Source organism: Protomyctophum parallelum (assembly GCF_964188405.1).
Source record: "Protomyctophum parallelum genome assembly, chromosome: 23".
Lineage (NCBI taxonomy): Eukaryota > Metazoa > Chordata > Actinopteri > Myctophiformes > Myctophidae > Protomyctophum > Protomyctophum parallelum.
In genome coordinates, this window is record NC_139715.1 from 29,741,342 (window position 1) to 29,763,841 (window position 22,500).

General features: G+C 47.1%; 2 protein-coding genes across 2 annotated transcripts in view; both read left to right on the forward strand.

Annotated features, from left to right (window-relative positions):
• Window positions 1–22,500, forward strand: part of LOC310854002 (voltage-gated inwardly rectifying potassium channel KCNH7-like) — a gene marked incomplete at both ends in the record, with an annotated part of 138,835 nt that overhangs the window by 47,472 nt on the left and 68,863 nt on the right. Inside the window, one exon of the mRNA XM_083758476.1 lies at window positions 9,066–9,221. Coding sequence (XP_083614602.1) covers window positions 9,066–9,221 — 156 coding nt within the window. The remainder of the gene's footprint in view (window positions 1–9,065; window positions 9,222–22,500) is intronic.
• Window positions 11,544–12,629, forward strand: LOC310854332 (endophilin-A1-like; the record flags this gene model as incomplete). The annotated part of the gene is made up of 1 exon (XM_083758929.1): window positions 11,544–12,629. The coding sequence occupies one exon, from the start codon at window positions 11,544–11,546 to the stop codon at window positions 12,627–12,629; it is 1,086 nt and encodes a 361-aa protein (XP_083615055.1).

Here is a 22,500-nt window from a genome sequence, read left to right on the forward strand (position 1 = left end):
TTTCATTAAAACGTCTTTGTCCTACTGTCCAGTTGGGATTGTGTTGAAGTCCAGCGCATTTTAGAGCTTCAATGCCATGAGCATTCGTCACCATGTTGTCCTATACAAACTGTACTTTAGGGGGAGGAGAGGGGGGGAGGGGGATGTCGAATAGAGGAGAGATGTGATGGTCCTCGTGCCCCCCTAACCCCCCCCCCCCCCCCATGACCCTTCCCCCAGAAATGAATGTCTCTTTGGGACGATAGTGACACTGATGTACTATTAAGGGCAGCGTAATGCTTAGCCCAGCGGAAACAGGCCTCCTGGTATATAAATCAGCCTCCCCTGCAGCTGGGATGGGATGGGATGGTGGAGGAGAGGCACCTCATGGTCTGTGACGCTGCAGGCTCTGGAGGATGCGTGCATGCATGCACATATGTACTGTATCCAGGCACGTGCACACATGTGACGTCAAAAGGGGCTTGAGCCCCTGCCCTTTTACCCGTCTGTAAAACAACTGCCCTTTTACCCGTCTGTAAAGCAACTGCCCTTTTACCCGTCTGTAAAGCAACTGCCCTTTTACCCGTCTGTAAAGCAACTGCCCTTTTACCCGTCTGTAAAGCAACTGCCCTTTTACCCGTCTGTAAAACAACTGCCCTTTTACCCGTCTGTAAAGCAACTGCCCTTTTACCCGTCTGTAAAGCAACTGCCCTTTTACCCGTCTGTAAAACAACTGCCCTTTTACCCGTCTGTAAAACAACTGCCCTTTTACCCATCTGTAAAACAACTGCCCTTTTACCCGTCTGTAAAACAACTGCCCTTTTACCCGTCTGTAAAACAACTGCCCTTTTACCCGTCTGTAAAACAACTGCCCTTTTACCCGTCTGTAAAACAACTGCCCTTTTACCCGTCTGTAAAACAACTGCCCTTTTACCCATCTGTAAAACAACTGCCCTTTTACCAGTCTGTAAAACAACTGCCCTTTTACCCATCTGTAAAACAACTGCCCTTTTACCCGTCTGTAAAACAACTGCCCTTTTACCCATCTGTAAAACAACTGCCCTTTTACCCATCTGTAAAACAACTGCCCTTTTACCCGTCTGTAAAACAACTGCCCTTTTACCCATCTGTAAAACAACTGCCCTTTTACCAGTCTGTAAAACAACTGCCCTTTTACCCGTCTGTAAAACAACTGCCCTTTTACCCATCTGTAAAACAACGGCCCTTTTACCCATCTGTAAAACAACTGCCCCTTTTACCCGTCTGTAAAACAACTGCCCTTTTTACCCGTCTGTAAAACAACTGCCCTTTTACCCGTCTGTAAAACAACTGCCCTTTTTACCCGTCTGTAAAACAACTGCCCTTTTACCCGTCTGTAAAACAACTGCCCTCTCCAGACCACGAATGCAGCATTTACTACAAGGTGAAAGAAATGCAAATGCCCTCCGTCTCCTTTCCATGCCATGCCGGAAGGAAGGCAGCATTCAGGAGAAATGCTTTTCTCCTGAACTTAGAGTGCAGGGTTGAGCCTCGGAAATAGCTGATCTACAAGCTCTCAACGTGTCGCGCTGAGACGCGGAGAGAGCTTGTAGATCTGCTAGTTTTATCCAAACGTGCCCTCTTACAGGATTCCAGTCCCTGCCTCTCTAACACTCTATGCACGTGCCTGACTGTATACATACATGCATATATAATTTAAATTAAAAAATATATATAGCAGCCGATCTACAAGTTCACAATGCATCGCAACGCTACATACATGCATATATAATTTAAATAAAAAAATATATATATAGCAGCCGATCTACAAGTTCACAATGCATCGCAACGCGACGCATTGTGAGCTTGTAGATCTGCTGTTTTCAACGTATTTTTGAGGGGCGCCAGACCCTCCTATATACAGGTCTGTTTGTTTTTAGTTCAATGTTTGTTTAATAAATGCCATTGACAATGAAGGGATCATCATGTGTAATTTACGTCATATTGTCTCATATATTGTCTAATCAACATGAGCTAGACTTTAATATATTAGCGCCCCTCACTTCACACGGGTGTGATTTTTTTGTAATACATTTTATATTTTTGAAAAATCGAAGAACGACTGACACAGAAACATAGCTTTATTCAGAAAACTGTCAGGATGTAGAAGACATTTTTAGAATCTGATCTCAGGTCAGAATGGGTTAATAAGTGTAAGTATAAGTACCAAATGTGAGTAGTTATTTTCCCCAGCATGCACTGCCTGCGGGCAGCAGGCAGTCGGCCTGGTGGGCAGCGCTATAAATAGACCCGGTGGTGACAGCAGACCTAAGACCAGCCCTGCAGAGTTACAGACAGTGACCTAAGACCAGCCCTGCAGAGTTACAGACAGACCTAAGACCAGCCCTGCAGAGTTACAGACACAGACCTAAGACCAGCCCTGCAGAGTTACAGACAGACCTAAGACCAGCCCTGCAGAGTTACAGACAGACCTAAGACCAGCCCTGCAGAGTTACAGACAGAGGACCTAAGACCAGCCCTGCAGAGTTACAGACAGACCTAAGACCAGCCCTGCAGAGTTACAGACAGACCTAAGACCAGCCCTGCAGAGTTACAGACAGACCTAAGACCAGCCCTGCAGAGTTACAGACAGAGGACCTAAGACCAGCCCTGCAGAGTTACAGACAGAGGACCTAAGACCAGCCCTGCAGAGTTACAGACAGACCTAAGACCAGCCCTGCAGAGTTACAGACAGACCTAAGACCAGCCCTGCAGAGTTACAGACAGAGGACCTAAGACCAGCCCTGCAGAGTTACAGACAGACCTAAGACCAGCCCTGCAGAGTTACAGACAGACCTAAGACCAGCCCTGCAGAGTTACAGACAGACCTAAGACCAGCCCTGCAGAGTTACAGACACAGACCTAAGACGAGCCCTGCAGAGTTACAGACACAGACCTAAGACCAGCCCTGCAGAGTTACAGACAGACCTAAGACCAGCCCTGCAGAGTTACAGACACAGACCTAAGACCAGCCCTGCAGAGTTACAGACAGACCTAAGACCAGCCCTGCAGAGTTACAGACACTGACCTAAGACCAGCCCTGCAGAGTTACAGACAGACCTAAGACCAGCCCTGCAGAGTTACAGACAGAGGACCTAAGACCAGCCCTGCAGAGTTACAGACACAGACCTAAGACCAGCCCTGCAGAGTTACAGACAGAGGACCTAAGACCAGCCCTGCAGAGTTACAGACACAGACCTAAGACCAGCCCTGCAGAGTTACAGACAGACCTAAGACCAGCCCTGCAGAGTTACAGACAGAGGACCTAAGACCAGCCCTGCAGAGTTACAGACACAGACCTAAGACCAGCCCGTCCCGTCTGCCCGCCCGTCCCGTCCCGTCAACTCACCAGCTCATCTGGAAAAAAGGCCATGCGGAAAGAAAACCTTGCATTTCATATATTCGTCCTTTTCACTAATACACTGAGCTTTATCGTTGCTGCCCATTTTGGCCGGGAAGCCCTTTTGGTGCTGGCATTATATTATGCTTTAGCTATTGAAGAATAGCAGACCTACAAGCTCATAGCGAGCTTGTAGGTCTGCTATTTTTGAAAAATCGAAGAACAACTGGCATAGAAATAATATAGCTTTTCCAGAAAACTGTAGAAGACATTTTTAGAATCTGATCTCAGGTCAAAATGGGTTAAAATCCACAATGGTTCCGAGTCGTAAACTAGCCTTGTACCAGCCTAACACACACACATACATTTCAGGTGTATCAGTACAGTACAGTACAGTACAGTAGAGGGACCCCCGTTCCTGGGGGTCTGGATGTTCCGGGGACCCCCCCCCCCCCCCCGGGGACCCCCACACGGAGTTGCACCACTCACTTCACACGGGTGTGATTTCTTTATCAAGTCTGAACAGAAGAAACAATCGGATATGAACCACATTCTGAGATGGTTTGAAATCTGATTTAAATCTGATCGGTGAAGAAAGATGTTCCAGAAAAGATATTCCATTGTAAGGAGTCGACGGCTTATCTTCAGGAGCTTGTAGTTCTGCTGTTGTCGCTGAGCAAATATAATTAATACCTCTGCACTTTCAGAACGTGTCTTATTTGAATGATCGATCCATCTGTTATGTTCTGGCATGGATCAATGGAAGCGTTCCGCACACTAAACACAGCATCATTTGCCATTAATAGCGTCCACATTTAGAGGCGTAGATATTCAAAGTACATTGTATCGGAATGCATATTGTCCCGAGAGGAATTCAGTAATTCATCACGCACGCACGCATGCACGCACGCATGCACGCACGCACAGAGCAGTGGATATACAGAATGACACATGCTCTAGTCTGCAACACAAGCTATGAGTCAGGTTAGCGAGGTATATGTGCCAGAACACACACACACACACACACACACACACACACACACACACACACACACACACACACACACACACACACAGTTATGTTTTCATTGTTTAATCCGCGTTTTTAATCCAGTTTTTAAGTCATACGGTCAATCCACCAGACAGAGTGGGATATGAGACGCGAGACATGTATGGCCAAAGCATTTCCTCTGGGAATCTCCAGCCAGAAGCATTGAGGACCACCTGGACTACAGTATACCGTACAGTATACAGTATATATGGCAGGAGCTTCAGTCACCAAGACTGTTAAAACCTGCCGCTGTTTCCATAGGAACAGCATCTGCATTTAGATCCATGGCAGGGCTGGGCAACGTTGACGATGGAGAGAGGGCCACTATATTTCCACGCTCACTCCAGAGGGGCCACATAGCATATTGCTGTCGTATTGAAATCCTGAATAATTGTTTTGCTATTTTTGAATTGGAATCCTGAAAAGCAACCTTTTTTTATTCATGCATTTAGCTATGTTAACTTTATGAACTAAAATACAGATAGACTGAAGTAATTAAAGCGGGTCATGTTTGCATGTGGAATTGTAACGGCTGAAATGAATGATATATCAATAATCTGATATTAACCTGAGGGCCACATTAACCCATTTTGGGCAGGAACCCCTTTTGGTGCAGATTAGCTCCTCCTCGGGTCACTTGAGTGTCTTTTTAATTTAAATAGCAAAGTCGTTTCTTTGTCCAGGGCCAGGCTTTACTTCTTGCCTTCCTTGATTAGTTCACAGTGTTTGTTCAATGGGAATTGAATCTTTGTGTAGGACCGATGTAGTCAATTTGAATTGAATCTTTGAATTGAATCTTTGAATTGAATCTTGGTGTAGGACCGATGTAGTCAATTTGAATTGAATCTTTGAATTGAATTTTGAATTGAATCTTTGTGTAGGACCGATGTAGTCAATTTGAATTTAATCTTTGAATTGAATCTTTTAATTGAATGTTTGTGTAGGACCGATGTAGTCAATTTGAATTAAATCTTTGAATTGAATGTTTGTGTAGGACCGATGTAGTCAATTTGAATTGAATCTTTGAATTGAATCTTTGTGTAGGACCGATGTAGTCAATTTGCTCTCGCTTGAAACATACCAATTACGCCACCAATAATAGTGGTACCACACACACCTGTTACACGTGCATGCACGCACGCACGTGTGCATGCACACGCACACGCACTGCACCCATGACATGATAAAGAGAGATGCAGATTGACATAACGGTGTCGGCGTGATGCAGGGTTCCATTTGCTTTGAGGGGATGCTTTTGATACCCCCCCTCCCTCTTCCTTTATCTAGATGTTTCGTCCCTACTTCTGTTGTCCGATTGGGTTTCCTTTTGGGAATTATTTAGACCAGAGGTGGGCAATTATTTTCCCCATTAAGGGGCCAAATGAGAAACATATTGTGGAGAGCCGAGCCAAAAGGCTGAACTCAATTCTGCAAGATTTTAATTGTATTATTTCTATATAAAAATCTGAAAATTACATTGTTTTGAGAAGCTGTGGTAAGAGTATATATTATTAGTTTGACCTCTGGCTTCAGTAAATAAATAGGTACTGAGTTGTCCATATTTTGTTTGAAAGTCACTGTATGTGGATTCTACATGGATCTTTGTACCAGAATAACCTTGCCGTCGTAATTTCACTTGCTGAAAATAGCCGATCTACAATTCTACAAGTGTAAAATGACTCGTACTGGATCTCTTGTCCACTAGATCTCTTTTACATTTTAGTCTAGTTTTTATTTGTTGACAAAATCGTCAGTACCTATATTTAGTCTTACTTTTATACCTCATAGCTTAGTTTTCATTTAGTTTCCATTTAGTTTTCCTCAGTGGAAAAAGGTAGTCGACGAACATTTTCCGTCTTAGTTTTAGTTGACGAAAACAACACTGTTATGCTGCCCAGGCTAGTAGCCTACCAGACCAGTTCGCTCAGCTAGAACTGATGTCCAAGAGGGATCCAAGATGGCTGCCAGCTAGATGCACCGTGTGTTTGGATCTGACAAACAAACGACAATCCAGATAACATCTCTGAGATGGCTCGACATCCACGCAATCTAGTGACATCTATAGCTTTACAAAGACTTTGAGATTGACCTCGGGTGACTATTCTTTGCTACTGACGTTTCGGTGGTATTTTTGATGCCAACATGATGCCACAGTGTGTGTTCATCACAAACCACAGAAAATGGCTACCAAGACAGACATGGAAGAGGTGAAGAAGTCTCTGAACTCCATGTCGGAGGAACTTTCTAGACCTATTTTCAGCATGCATGCAATGTAAAAACATTGTTTCGTTTTTATTTGTTGAAATTGTCAGTACATTTAGTCTTAGTTTTAGTCATCACAGCTTAGTTTTCACTTAGTTTCCATACACTGATTCGTCGTCCACCTTTCTGTTTTTTGCATGAGTGGACATTTTTGAGACATTTTTGGGGGCTGACGAGAGGAAGGTTAAACATGTCAATCACACACAGTTCACGGCAGGAAACAAGATTGCGTGTACGTACGTGAATAATCAGGCTTCTAAATGAAAGGAACTCAAGTTTTAGTCGACGCATGAGGTCAAATTATAGAAAGTACATTTTATTTTCTAATTATTTCCCAGTAACCTTTCACGGGCCGGTCAGAGTCAGCTAAAGGGCCGTGCAATGCCCAGGTCTGATATATAGACTGTCTGATATGTTTGATGTTTATGGCATCACCCCGCTCTGCAGGGCTGAGCCCCGTGTGTGTGTGTGTGTGTGTGTGTGTGTGTGTGTGTGTGTGTGTGTGTGTGTGTGTGTGGTGTGTGGTGTGTGGTGTGTGGTGTGTGTGTCTCTCACGGAAGTTCTTGACAGGAAGTAGCTCATAACATGCCCACAGTGGACTTTTGAGTGGTGCAACCACTCCAAGGAACCGCAATGTCCGTGTTCACCTATGTGCCTATGTGGCCATGAGCACCAGCATATGGAGGGATGACTATTAGTACCAGTAGGGGCGCTGTTTGCCAGAAACAGAGAGAGAGAGATATAGTATAGGAGTTGCACCACTCAGTTCACACGGGTGTGATTTTTATGAAACAAACACTTTGCAGATTGAAAGAGGATAATTCAAGCTTTCCGTACAGCTGCAATGTTGGTGATTTTGACGTTATTTGATGTTTATGTTTGATAATATCACAATTCAAAAATGTTAATCATATTAAAGGTATAGGGTAAGTGATTTTCGTTGGTTAAGATAAGTGTTAAAAAGCTTTTGGGTTCACATTTCCTGATATAGTAATTCTGAGTGAGTGATGGTGATCACCTCTATTCTATCCTGGATGCCAATGCCCATTCCACAGGGGCAATGCCCCCTTTTTCCTGCTCGCTCTCTCCCTCTCTCCCTCTCCCTCCCTCTCCCTCTCCCTCTCTCTCTCTCTCTCTCTCTCTCTCTCTCTCTCTCTCTCTCTCTCTCTCTCTCTCTAATAAAATAAAGGTCAAAAAGATCGCGCGCGCATGATTCGCGTGTGCGCGGGTGTCGTTGGCCAAGCTGTCGCACCCCCAGGCGTCAAGTTCAAGCTCCGCCTATGATCAGGACTGTAGATGTTTGAAAGTCAGACTGTAAATCCTCCGGAGCCTCAGTGCAGTCAGACTGTCTTTGTTGTTTCAGATAAGCTGAATATATATATTTTTTAACCTGTGCGTTTGGATGGATACGTTGCGGCGTGCGGCATTGGCTCAGGGTTTAGAGTGAGCAGTAGTGAACCGTGAGGTGCCCGGTTCGATCCTGGGCTCCCCCAGGTCGGAGTTAGTGTCCAACTGTCCTTGAGCAAGACTCTGAACCCCAAAATTGCTCCTGATGTGCAGGTCGGTGCCTTGCATGGTTTCCTCCGCCATCGGTGTGTGGATGGGTGAATGTAATGTACAATCTATGTAAAGCTTTGAAAACCCTTTCCAACCTTTCTATGATGAAATGATATTGATGAAAATGCTAAATTGCAATTGTTTTGAGATGTAACTCTTACTCTAAGTGAACCATTGTATGTTTGTATGTATATTGTATTTGTTATGTTGTGGTGAATGATGTGTTGTGTTTTTGTGTACTGGACCCCAGGAAGAATAGCCACGCTTTTACAAGTGCTAATGGGGATCCATAATAAAGTAAAGGATAACAGCGCTATATAAATGCACCATTTACCATTTATTTACCTTTTCTTTGGCGAGCTGCTTTGTGGTTGTCACACTGTACTGTAGGCCTACGCAGACTACTGTAACTACCTTTAATCCATGCTGGACGGGAACCTCTTTTGGTGTTTTAAAGCATTGTGTTATACTTTAGCTATTGAAAAAGAGAAGATCTACAAGCTCATAGCTTGTAGGTCTGCTATTTTTGAAAAATCGTGAAAATGTGCAGGGCGCAAATCTTTGAATATATATTCTTTCAGAGGGAAAGTTTTTAACTCAAATCTCTGCTCCTGTGGGGGGGGGGGGGGGGGTCACTGGAACAACATATTTTGACATGGGGGGGGGGGGGGGGTAGGAGGCCAATTATATAATCCTGGGGGTCCTCGACATGAAACAGTTTGAGAACCACTGACGTAGAAACATAGGGTTTTTTCAGAAAACTGTCAGGATTTAAAGAAGACTTTTTGTGGAATTCAATGGTCTAAAATGGGTTGATGTCTGTGCTTCCTGTCTCAGGCTCTGACTTCCTGTGCGCCACGCACATCATCCCGGTGAAGAACGAGGAGGGCGTGGTCATGATGTTCATCCTGAACTTCGACCCCGTTCTGGAGGACGAGAGCAGCGATTCGCTGGAGAGGCTGAGCCACACCCCGCCCTGCAGGGCAGAGCTGCGTGAGTACCACGGAAACAAACGCACCACACCCCCGCACCCCCGCGTGTGTGTGTGTGTGTGTGTCCGTCTCTCACGGAAGTTATTGACAGGAAGTAGCTCATAACATGTCCACAGTGGACTTTTGAGTGGTGCAACCATGAGCACCTGTATATGGAGGGATGACTATTAGTACCAGTAGGGGCGCTGTTTGCCAGAAACAGAGAGATAGTATTAGTGCTGCACTGTTGCCTGCTAAAGAGAGAGAGAGAGAGAGAGAGAGAGAGGAGGGGGGGAAGAGAGAGGGGAGTTGCAACACTCAGTTCACACGGGTGTGATTTTTTATGAAACAAACACTTTACAGATTGAAAGAGGATAATTCAAGCTTTCCGTACAGCTGCAATGTTGGTGATTTTGACGTTATTTGATACAATTAGATAGGACTTTTCTGTTTGGATGAAGATGGCATCCGTGCGTGCATATCATCACTACACTTTCAATCCATACCTCCTGGGTTCAAATCCTGCTCACGCCATCATTGTTCTGTCCACCACAAACAACTTTTTTTTTCTTCTCTTTTTTTGCGTCGGTCCGACATGCGTTGCGTCGTGCTTACGGAGTTGCGGTTAAAGGGTTCGGTTTGGCAGCCTCTAACCCCGGGGCTCCACCGGGCGCGTCAGCGTCGCGTCACAGTCGGGGAATGTTCCCTTTTTAATCAATGAAGGGTGGCTCCACTGCCCGCGTTGCGTTGCGTTGCGTGACTGCATTAAATTGCCCCGGTTCGTTTGTTGACGCACGTGACAGAGACGCAACGCGCCCGGTGGAGCTCCGCCGTAATACTGACCACTGAAACAAACATGATTTGGCCTTTTGGTTCTGTGTGTCTTCTGTATCGTTTCTCAGCCTATACTCAACTCATTACACACACACACACACACACACACACACACACACAGAGCACAGGGTTGATTATAGCAACGCTTGATTGGGACTTTTAATCAGTCCTGTCCATGTAAGTACTCTGGCTTTCTTTCCTTCTTGGTGAGGAGGCCGACTTTTGTAAAACACATTGAAGGAAGCCATGCAAGGTACCAACCAGCACATCGGGAGCAATTTGGGGTTCAGTGTCTTGCCCAAGGACACTTCGACATGTAGACAGGAGGAGCCGGGATTCGAACCGCCGACCCATGGATCATTGGACGACCTGCTCTACCTCCTGAGCCACAGTCGCAGATGCTCTGTAGCATGGTGTCAATCTGAGAGGCATGCGGCTCCTTCAGGTGAAGCGTGCGACTGAGCGTGCTTCAACTGAAGTGCGCTGCCTCATTATGCCAAGTGGCAGCGCCACGCCACCAGGCTGTCTGAGCGGTTCCACATACGTATCAAGGCTGCATTGAGCGGACGGCCGAGGAGAACAATGGACGGAGAGGAGGGGGAGGAGGAGGGGGAGCGGGAAGCGGGAGGAGGGCGGAGAGGAGGAGGAGGAGGAAGAGGAGGAGCGGGAGGAGGAGGAGGGAGGAGGAGGAGGAGGGAGGAGGAGGAGGAGGGAGGAGGAGGAGGAGGGAGGAGGAGGAGGAGGAGGAGGAGGAGGGAGAGGAGGAGGAGGGGAAGGGGGAGGAGGGAGAGGAGGAGGGGGAGGGGGAGCGGGAAGCGGGAGGAGTAGGGGGGAGAGGAGGAGGAGGGAGGAGGAGGAGGAGGAGGAGGGGTGGTGATAATAATAGCCATAGCCAGCCGTGACCTTTTGTGCATGGCTGTTCTATGACAGCCATGACTGTGGCTGATTTTATACTTGCTGCGACGAGAATGGGGATAACCGGAAGTTTACGGCATGCATTGGAGTCTATGGGCTCGCGCGAGTACATGAACCATGACGTGAGCGTGCTGTTTTCTGCCCCCCTCAGTGTTGCAACCCAGAAGACTGCCGGAAGTTTAATTATATTATTATAACTCGATGGCTCGAGCGAGCGGAAGTTTAGCCTATAGCCTTTTGCCCCGGACCTCAACGCGCGTGACGTCATGAACGTCGTCCGTCCACCTCCATGAAAGTGCTGCAATTCCACATTTCTCCAGTAGGTAGTGGCAGCGTCAACGTTGGATAGCCTTACTGGGGGCTTTGGGCAGACGGGACACCTGTGCAAAGTGGCATGTTGTGTGTGTGTGTGTGTGTGTGTGATGTCAGAGCAGACATATGCTCCACCTATACATGGTGGTGCAGACACTCTTTCAGATATTTTTCCACTCTGGCGGTTTTTTCTCCTCGACGACAGAACATGGAACCGGTTCATTTTTAAAGTCGACGCAAGAACGAACGACCACAGTCCGTCCGTCGGCCGTCGGCTTTCAGGATGACCATCGCCGGGCTGAAGAAACAGTTCCACAAGGCCAGCCAGAAGGTCAGCGAGATGGTGGGCGGAGCCGAGGGAACCAAGCTGGACGAGGACTTCAAAGTGTTGGAGCGTAAGGTGGAGGTGACCGCCAAGGCGGTGTCGGAGGTCATCTCGCGCACGTCCGAGTTCCTGCAGCCCAACCTGGCGGCGCGCGCCAAGATGTCCGTGCTGAGCCAAGTGTCCAAGATGCGAAGTACGGGCGGCGAGCCGGGGGGTCAGGGGTCACTGGGGTACCCGCAGGCCGAGAGCCTGCTGGCCGACTGCATGCTGAAGTACGGCCTGGAGCTGGGAGAGGACAGCTGCTTCGGCGGGGCGCTGGCGGACGCCGGCGAGGCCATCCGGAGGCTGTCGGAGGCCAAGGAGGCGCTGGACGCCGACGTGAAGCAGGGCTTCACGGACCCCCTGCAGGCTCTCCACGACACGGAGCTGAGGGACTGCCAGCAGCACCTCAAGAAGATGGAGGGCCGCCGGCTGGACTACGACTACAAGCGGAAGCGCCAGGGCAACTTCCCCGACGACGAGGTGCGCCAGGCCCACGACAAGTTCCACGAGTCCAAGGAGGTGGCGGAGACGTGCATGCAGGCCGTCCTGGGGAGCGATGTGGAGCATGCGGGATGCCTGGCCGCCTTCGTCCGCGCCCAGCTCGAGTACCACAGGGCGGCGGCCGGGGTCCTCCAGGAGGTCTCCGACAGGCTCCGGGACAGGCTGGCCGAGGCCCGGGAGAGGCCGCAGCGCAGCGTGTACACGCCCAGACCCAGGGCCAGCTACGAGGCACAAGAGTCGAGCAGCGGGAGCCCGTCGCCCTCCTCCTCCTCGCGGCCCGGCCCGGCTCCGCTGCCTCCTCCGTTCGGGGGGGAGGCGAGCTGCCGGGCGCTCTACGACTTCGACCCGCTGAGCGAGGGCGAGCTGGCGTTCTGCGCGGGCGACCTCATCGCCCTGACCAAGCAGATGGACGAGAACTGGTTCGAGGGGACGCTGCGCGGACAGTCGGGGCACTTCCCCGTCAACTACGTGGAGGTCATCGTCCCCCTGTCGGCGCGGTAACAGGACGAATTATCGAGAAGAGCAGAAACGTGGAGTTTCCTCGGGGTTCGTGCTCAGATACTTTATGCTAATTGGTTTTGGAGTGGGATAGGACTCTGCTGGCTGTGATAAACACGATTCATTTTATTTTATTGTTAATTTGAATGTACTAGACCTGTACGTACCGGTCGGGCCGGCCGACTTGAGAACGATGCAATTTGGGAACATAATAATACCCATTGTCAACTTGTCATAGCACCCGTTCTAACTGTCTGTCTGTGTCCCACATGGAGATCTCTGTATCTGAAGAGTGACTGTGAAAAGTGGAGTGGTTAAGTAATCAATTGGCAGGTGTGGAGTTGCCATGGCAATCAATTGGCTGAGGCAGAGGCTGGAAATTGCACAGGTGAGGGGATTTAGGCTGATTAGGCCCACTGGCAGAGCCTGACCAGAGTATTTTGTGGTGGTTCTGGAGAACCGTGGGTCCGACCGACTCGAGGCCAGGCACTGCACTTCCTGCGGGGGTGTGGAACGCGCATGTCGAATTTGAAGTCTGTGGAGCAAGCGGTTCTCGAGTTGCGTGCATTACAACCGTACACACACAGAGACGTGACGCATTTTGGACTGGGTCTTGGTTTGGCCGTTTTCTGTTATAATGTTGTGGGTTCTATTTCAGACTTGTGTGTTGCTTCATGTTTAACTCTTTTTTTGCTGCTAGCGTATATCATAATTGTCGTTAAGCTGTGCCAGCGCATGCGTTTACTTTAGGAGAACCCCGCTGTAGCCCCGCCCCCCTGCACACGTCCACTGCAACCATTGGCTAGCGTTAGCATCAGTGCACACCGTTTACCTGTACACCGGAAACAGACATCCGAACTTTGTACGGCTGAAGATCCACCAAGGACAGCGCTCGTAGATTCCCCAGTTATGGAGGTTTTGAAGATCCTGCTTTGAACAGAGAGAGGTAAACTGAGCTGTAACGTCCCATAGCTGGTGGTGACGCAGGTGTTGCCATAGCAACCGGATCAATGTTAAAAGCTGCTCTGAGTCTCAACCAGTTCATATATGGAGTATACGGGTGGGTCTTATAACATCCCATAGCTGGGGGGGTACGAATATATTCGTAGCTCGCAAAGAAATAATTAATTAATGATAATGTATAGTAATACGTTTAACAGTGAAGGAAAGCTGGTTAGCAGAAACGTTTATTAAGTACTTTAAAAGTACAGAATGCAACAGGAAAAGTTTTGTGTGTGTCTTGAGTTATTTTGGGGGGCTTTTTCTTAAGCCTGTATTTTCTATAAGAAGTTCAGTCACGTGAGAGAGACTCGGAGTAAGGAGCCAGCTTAGGTGGTTCGGGCATCTGGTTAGGATTCCTCTCGGGCATCTCCCTAGGGAGGTCCTCGATGCACGTCCCACTGGGAGGAGACCCCGGGGTATCTGGTTAGGATGCCTCTTGGGCGTCTCCCTAGGGAGGTCCTCGATGCAAGTCCCACTGGAAGGAGACCCCCGGGGCATCTGGTTAGGATGCCTCTCGGGCGTCTTCCTAGGGAGGTCTTCGAGGCACGTCCCACTGGGAGGAGACCCCCGGGGCAGACCAAGGCGCAGTTGGATTCACTGGCCTTGGAACGTCTCGCGACTCCCCCAGGAGGAAGTCACAAATGTTGCTCTGGAGAGAGACGTCTGGAGCACTCTGGTGGAGCTGTTGCCCCCCGCGACCCGACTTCGGATAAGCGGTTGAAGATGGATGGATGTATTTGCTATCTGCTGGTAGAGAGATGTGAAAACATGGAGAGAGAGTGTAGATGGATGACATGTCACATGCAGCATATTATGGTCTGGCCGGCAATTGGAAAGAACAATGTTTTTTTGTTGTTGATTTCTCGCTCTGGGCTCTTTATCGTGTGAGATTTTAGGGCTCAGGTCGGGTGGTGTTTCGACTCACTCGGGTTGATTTGGGTTGGCTGTGAGAACGTCAGTAAGGAGAGGTTAGGAGAAAACATTTCCATCTTCATCGCCCAACATCATCATCACTACAGACTTTTTGAGAGACATATCAGATGACGGACGGTGGCATTTCACTTTCCAGATAACTCCATCAGTCCAGTTGATAACTCCATCAGTCCAGTTGATGTTCTAGACAAAAACGTACTGAAATTACATGGTTTAAAAGTTACATCCTAAACCCCCGTTTAAATCCATCCTGAATCAGATCTGTGCCACTTCCAGATTGCAATCTGATTTGTTTTAATAATACTTCTAAACACAAACGAGTCACATGGAATCAGATTTTTTTACAAATGCGACTTGGGCCACTTTCCGAGGTGGTTTCGCATCTGATTCAAATCCTTTTTCAGGAGATCTCTGTGTGAACGCAGTAACCTGATCTAAATCAGATCCGTCTCTGTGTGAACGCAGTAACCTGATCTAAATCAGATCCGTCTCTGTGTGAACGCAGTAACCTGATCTAAATCAGATCTGTCTCTGTGTGAACCTAATCTAAATCGGATTCCATGTTAGTGTATATATACTGTATATACGCACCTCCGTGTGTGCATGCGCGCCTCCGTGTGCGTGTGTGCATGCGCGCGCCGTGTACGTGTGTGCATGCGCGCCTGCGTGTGCGTGTGTGCATGCACACGCCGTGTGCATGCACGCCTCCGTGTGCATGCACGCCTCTGTGTGCATATGTGCATGCGCGGCTCCGTGTGCGTGTGTGCATGAGCGTAATGGGAAGTGCATTCCATAGTTTAGATTGGGAGTGAGTCTGTAGTTCTGACTGTAATGGGAAGTTCATTCCATAGTTTAGATTGGGAGTGAGGCTGTAGTTCTGACTGTAATGGGAAGTTCATTCCATAGTTTAGATCGGGAGTGAGGCTGTAGTTCTGACTGTAATGGGAAGTTCATTCCATAGTTTAGATCGGGAGTGAGTCTGTAGTTCTGACTGCAATGGGAAGTTCATTCCATAGTTTTGGAGCCAGAAGGGAGAAGAGTCTGGTACGTGTGGAGTGTTGGCGAGGGTATTTAGGGAAGGGAGCAGAGTCTGGGACGTGTGGAGCATTGTCCAGGGTGTATTAGAGAAGGGAGCAGAGTCTGGGACGTGTGGAGCGTTGTCCAGGGTGTTTTAGAGAAGGGAGCAGAGTCTAGGACGTGTGGAGCGTTGTCCTCCAGGGTGTTTTAGAGAAGGGAGAAGAGTCTGGGACGTGTGGAGCGTTGTCCAGGGTGTTCTAGAGAAGGGAGCAGAGTCTGGGACGTGTGGAGCGTTGTCCAGGGTGTTCTAGAGAAGGGAGCAGAGTCTGGGACGTGTGGAGCGTTGTCCAGGGTGTTCTAGAGAAGGGAGCAGAGTCTAGGACGTGTGGAGCGTTGTCCTCCAGGGTGTTTTAGGGAAGGGAGCAGAGTCTAGGACGTGTGGAGCGTTGTCCAGGGTGTTTTTAGAGAAGGGAGCAGAGTCTGGGACGTGTGGAGCGTTGTCCAGGGTGTTTTAGAGAAGGGAGAAGAGTCTAGGACGTGTGGAGCGTTGTCCAGGGTGTTCTAGAGAAGGGAGAAGAGTCTAGGACGTGTGGAGCGTTGTCCAGGGTGTTTTTAGAGAAGGGAGCAGAGTCTGGGACGTGTGGAGCGTTGTCCAGGGTGTTTTAGAGAAGGGAGCAGAGTCTGGGACGTGTGGAGCGTTGTCCAGGGTGTTTTAGAGAAGGGAGAAGAGTCTAGGACGTGTGGAGCGTTGTCCAGGGTGTTTTAGAGAAGGGAGCAGAGTCTGGGACGTGTGGAGCGTTGTCCAGGGTGTTTTAGAGAAGGGAGCAGAGTCTGGGACGTGTGGAGCGTTGTCCAGGGTGTTTTAGAGAAGGGAGCAGAGTCTGGGACGTGTGGAGCGTTGTCCAGGGTGTTCTAGAGAAGGGAGCAGAGTCTGGGACGTGTGGAGCGTTGTCCAGGGTGCTTTTTAGAGAAGGGAGCAGAGTCTGGGACGTGTGGAGCGTTGTCCAGGGTGTTTTAGGGAAGGGAGCAGAGTCTAGGACGTGTGGAGCGTTGTCCAGGGTGTTCTAGAGAAGGGAGCAGAGTCTGGGACATGTGGAGCGTTGTCCAGGGTGTTTTAGAGAAGGGAGCAGAGTCTAGGACGTGTGGAGCGTTGTCCAGGGTGTTTTAGAGAAGGGAGCAGAGTCTGGGACGTGTGGAGCGTTGTCCAGGGTGTTCTAGAGAAGGTAGAAGAGTCTAGGACGTGTGGAGCGTTGTCCAGGGTGTTTTAGAGAAGGGAGCAGAGTCTGGGACGTGTGGAGCGTTGTCCAGGGTGTTTTGTAGAATGTGTTCTCAGTCCTACATGGCTTAGAGAGGCTGCCACGACACATGCACACACACACACACACACACACGCACATGCACACGCACACACACACACACACACACACACACACACAAGCTCGTCATCCCAGAGCTGTCGCCGTAATAAGAGTGTTCCCGTTCCCTCCGGGTGCCCCCCCCCCCTCTCTCTCTCTCTCTCTCTCTACCTCTCTCTCCCTCTCTCTTGCCCTTTCCCCTCCTCTCCTCTCTCTCTCTCTCTACCTCTCTCTCCCTCTCTCTTGCCCTTTCCCCTCCTCTCCTCTCTCTCTCTCTCTCTCTCTCTCCCTCCCTCTCTCTTGCCCTTTCTCTCTCTCTCTCTCTCTCTCTCTCTCTCTCTCTCTCTCTCTCTCTTCTCTCTTTTGCCCTTTCCCCCTCCTCCCTCCCCTCCCTCCCTCCCTCTCTCTCTCTCTCTCTCTCTCTCTCTCTCTCTCTCTCTCTCTCTCTCTCTCTCTCTCTCTCTCTCCTCTCTCTCTCTCTCTCTCTCTCTCCCTCTCTTTTGCCCTTTCCCCCATCTTCTCTCTCTCTCTCTCTCTCTCTCTCTCTCTCTCTGTGTCTCTCTCTCTGTGTCGTGTGCGTGTGCGTGTGTGTAAAAGCTTTGAGTGGATATTGGATATTTATGTGGAACCACCACGTTCTTCTAACTCCATGTTTACTTGCATAATTACGTAAGCCTTTAAAGGTATATTCAGTGATTTCACTTAACCCATTTAGGCCTGACGTCGAAATTAAAAAATAATCTTCAATGTCCTGACGGTTTTCTATGTAATATGCCTCTGCCCCCCATCTGAAAGCAAAGATTTGAGTTAAAATGTTCACTCTGTAATGATATATATTCAAAGATTTGAGGCACATTTTCACAATTTTTCAAAAATAGAACTACAAGCTCATACATGTTCTACTAGGTCTCATAGTAAAGGCTCACTGGCGTTCGAAATTAGACACAAGTATAGGAGCTCGCAACTCACTGCTGTAATGCTCCAGACGATAGTTATTCACCAACACATGCAGGCAGGACACTTCACGATGTTTCGACCGTTTAGGCTTTTTCAAGTGTTAACTTGAAGAAGTGTTACTTAGTTGAAAAATACTTTAAAATAGAAAGGAGAGGTCTCACAGCTCGTAGTTCCTCCAATGCCAAAAATAATTTTATTGTCACCAACGTTTGGACAAACAAGTTGCCTTCTTCTTCTTTAAAAAGGCCCCGGCCCCTTTTGGTGTTTTAAGCATTCTGCTATTTTTGAAAAATCGTGAAAATGTGGCACAAATCTTTGAATATATATTTCAGAGCGAACATTTTTTATTAAAATATTGGCTTCTGGGGGGTCGCTGGAACTACATATTTTGAGATGGGGGTCCGTGGCCCAATAGAGATAATTCTGGGGGTCCTTGACATGAAAAAGGTTGAGCACTACTGACATAGAAACATGGGTTTTTCAGGATTTAGAAGCCTTTTTTGCAAAAACCTCAATGCAAAAAGGATTAAACATTAAAAGGCAAGGCCAGTTTGTTTGCACAGCACCTTTTAGTAAACCCCAAAGGCAATCTGAGCTTATAAACTCTTAATTGCCTTTAGGGGTTACTAAGCCTTTTAAATCACAAAATGCAGGAATTAAAAACAATAATTATGTAATGAAAAAATGGACGTACCATAATTGTGTAAGCTGAAAATCTCTCCGAGTATAAACGGCTTGTTATCAGCCTAGATTTAGACGTAGTTCATAGGGTTGCCACTTAAGACTCACATTGTTCTGATGGGTGTGATAATGTCTACGTGAATACTACGTGAATACCTTCTTAAACTGTCATGATTTAGGAGACATTTGTAGAATCGGGTCATCAGGTCTTAATGGGATAAATAATAACGTGAAATGGTTGAATAAATAACAGTTTTTATTAGGGATGCACCGAAAATTCGGCCACCGAAAATATTCGGCCAAAAATGGCTAAAAATGTATTTTCGGCCTATTCGGTTTCGGCTCAAATAAGCCGAAAAATATCACCGAATAGTAGTAGTGGTCCTAAAGTTGTGAATCGAACTAAACTGCGGGAAAAACAAAGATGTACAAGCCCAACGTGCTGTGCATTGCGACGGGTAGATAGCTTGTAGATCTGCTACTTTCAGCGCAGGAAGGGCGCATGCTTATGACGCTCATTAACTATGCATCAGCTCAGCAGGCAGCAGCCAGCAGTCACAACGCAACACACGAGCAGCAGTCACGGAATGCTTCAATGCACAGGCAGATCTGACAACTTTATCTGTGCTTTCATCCACGCTTCCATAGCCTTTTAAATCTTATTTCCCATCCACGGGCACAAGCAACGTGATATCAGCAGCTCTTCCACCCGATCTGTGGACGGGTGGTGTTCTGTTGACGAGGGAAGCTATAGCTAGCATGGGAGCTAACGTTAGTTTTAACACTATGTACTTTCCATCCGTTCCCCAACCCCATCACACTCGCTGCTGCATTTACACGGGCAGACACAAAGACGAATGGGAATATCATTTGGAGCTTTAACAATGAATGAATGCACTTCCCAAAACTCAGGGACATGCCACCACCTATAAATTCAAACCCACCACTGGAATATTGCTATCTCGTTCCACTTTAATTTAATTTATTTTATTCCATAGTCTTAGTTTTTCTCTAATAAAGTTGTTTTTATTTGTTTTCTCATGTTCTCCTTGAAAAGTGTCTAAGTACTCAGAGAAGCTTTATATAAATAATATTATTATCACTATTATTATTACTACTTGTTGTATTGCCTATGCTTATGTAGAAAAAAAAGCTCACTGCTCAGGTTAAATAGGCCTATTGATATGCGATTAAAATGTGATTAATTGAGATTAATCACAAAGCCTCCAATTAATTAGATGTTTTTTTAATGGACCCATAAGTGTTTATTATTTAAGTTAGGTTTTGCCATAATCATGTCTTTTGCCATAATCAGGTAGCTTTACAACAAATATGTATTCGGCTATTCGGTATTCGGTTTTCGGCCAACTGTTTCCTATATTCGGTATTCGGTTTCGGCCAAGAATTTCCCTTTCGGTGCATCCCTAGTTTTTATACATTAATGTATTATGATGTAAATTACACATTGTTTTACACGAATGTATTATGATGTAAATTACATATTGCACTCACGTTATTCACAGGATGTAACGGTGGTTGTAATATTTGTGCATACATAATGTTTGCAAAATGTCTGTGAGTGCATGCACGCTCATGGCATGACTATCTGCAGGGCATTTGGGGACAAGCCTGCGTGTGTGCGTGCGTGTGCACTGTTGGCGAGCATGTGTGAAACACTGAATATGATCTGTGTGTGTTGTGTGTGTGTGTGTGTGTGTGTGGTGCACTGCTGGCTTTGGGCATTCTAAGCAGCTCTCTGACACAGTTGTGTCAAAACAGCGTGCAGGGCAATCCCCTAATGGGGGGCGCTGCGGCGCGCGCCATGAATACTACATCATTCAGCCCCCTCGGAATATCTGATGAGTTTCTGAATGGAACCACACTTTATTCATCTGTCCATCTGTCCGTCTCTCTGTCTCTGTCTCTGTCTCTCTCTCTCTGTCTCTGTCTCTGGCCCAATCCCAATCCACTCCCTCACTGACTTACCGATTTCAAATGGGACATCCCTCAAGCCCTCGCAGACTTTACATGGGGCGACTGTGGCTCAAGAGGTAGAGCAGGTCGTCCAATGATCCATGGGTCGGTGGTTCGAATCCCGGCTCCTCCTGTCCACATGTCGAAGTGTCCTTGGGCAAGACACTGAACCCCAAATTGCTCCCGATGTGCTGGTTGGTACCTTGCATGGCTTCCGCCGCAATCAGTGTATGAATGTGTGTGTGAATGGGTGAATGAAATGCACAATCTATGTAAAGCGCCTTGGATAAAAGTGCTATATAAATGCACCATTTACATGAATGTGCAGCTAAGTCAGTGAGGGCTCAGCCCCGCCCCTTTATGTGCCCTTTGCCAAAGTCAGCATCGATGCTGACTTTGGCTGACTTTAGCAAAGAAATTTCCCATAGTTCATAGTGTTAGCAGGGGAATGAGGGGGATCCTCTGAACGTAAATCATTTAAGTATGCAAATTAGTTATGTATCACGATTAGAATGTCAACAAACACAATAGTGCTTTCTCACTGTTCTCAAAGGGAGACGGAATGGAAGGATATGGGCTATATATTTAATAATAATAATAATAAGGGAAACATGTTGAGAAATGACTAATGAGCAAAATAATATGGAAATGAAATTTATAATGAATATTATTATATATGAATATTACAACCCATATCACACAGGAAAGTGTATTTATGAAACTAATAATAAAACGATCAGCTTAAATACTAAAATAGACATGATAGACATGTATAAATAGGCCAAGCATGTAGGTAGGCACTGGCTGTTATAAAGTGATGCAAAGTGTCATGAATGGCGGACTCATCTTCAAAGTGCTGTCCCATTTCTTTCACAACAATTTGGAGCCCTTGCAGCCTCTCACCCTCAAGCACTTACAGCTGACGTCATTAAAGTCAATGAGGGTCCAGGGCTCAGGGTTTGAGGGAGGCAATTGGGATTGGGCCTCGATCTGTATCTGTATCTGTCTCTGTCTCTGTCTGTCTCTGTCTGTCTCTCTCTCTCTCTCTATCTCTCTCTGTCTCTGTCTCTGTCTCTGTCTCTGTCTCTGTCTCTCTCTGTCTCTGTCTCTGTCTCTGTCTCTGTCTCTGTCTCTGTCTCTGTCTCTGTCTCTGTCTCTGTCTCCGTCTCTCTCTCTGTCTCTGTCTCTGTCTCTGTCTCTGTCTCTGTCTCTGTCTCTGTCTGTCTCTGTCTGTCTCTGTCTCTGTCTCCATCTCTGTCTCTGTCTCTGTCTCTCTGTCTCTGTCTCTGTCTCTGTCTCTCTGTCTCTCTCTCTCTCGCTCCACCCGCAGGCAGCATTCGGGAGAACCGACCTTTAGCTAAGCCCCGCCCCCTCTCCCCATTGGTTGGACCCCTTCCAGCCGAGCTCATTAATTCCAATGTAAATATCACAGACTTTACACATTAAATACTGGTTCATTTCTGGAAACAGACCTTCAAAATCTCTAACAGTTCTGTCAACAAGGCCTGCTGTATAATGCACTGGAAAGACATTTCTTTTTTTAAAGCAATGTTTTATCATAATGTGACCAAACATCCAGCTTTTCACCACATTTTTTTTATCCAAAATGAGTTAATATCACAGGCAGCCTCTTCACATACTATGTAGGGCATGTCTGAAATAATGTCGGAGCTGAAATCGACATGTAAATATGAAATAAATGCTTAAACATGTAGCTATAGGTGTAATGTTAGAGTCCACAGAAGACATGTAAATATGAAATAAATGCTTAAACATGTAGCTATAGGTGTAACGTTAGAGACCACAGGAGACATGTAAATATGAAATAAATGCTTAAACATGTAGCTATAGGTGTAATGTTAGAGTCCACAGAAGACATGTAAATATGAAATAAATGCTTAAACATGTAGCTATAGGTGTAATGTTAGAGACCACAGAAGACATGTAAATATGAA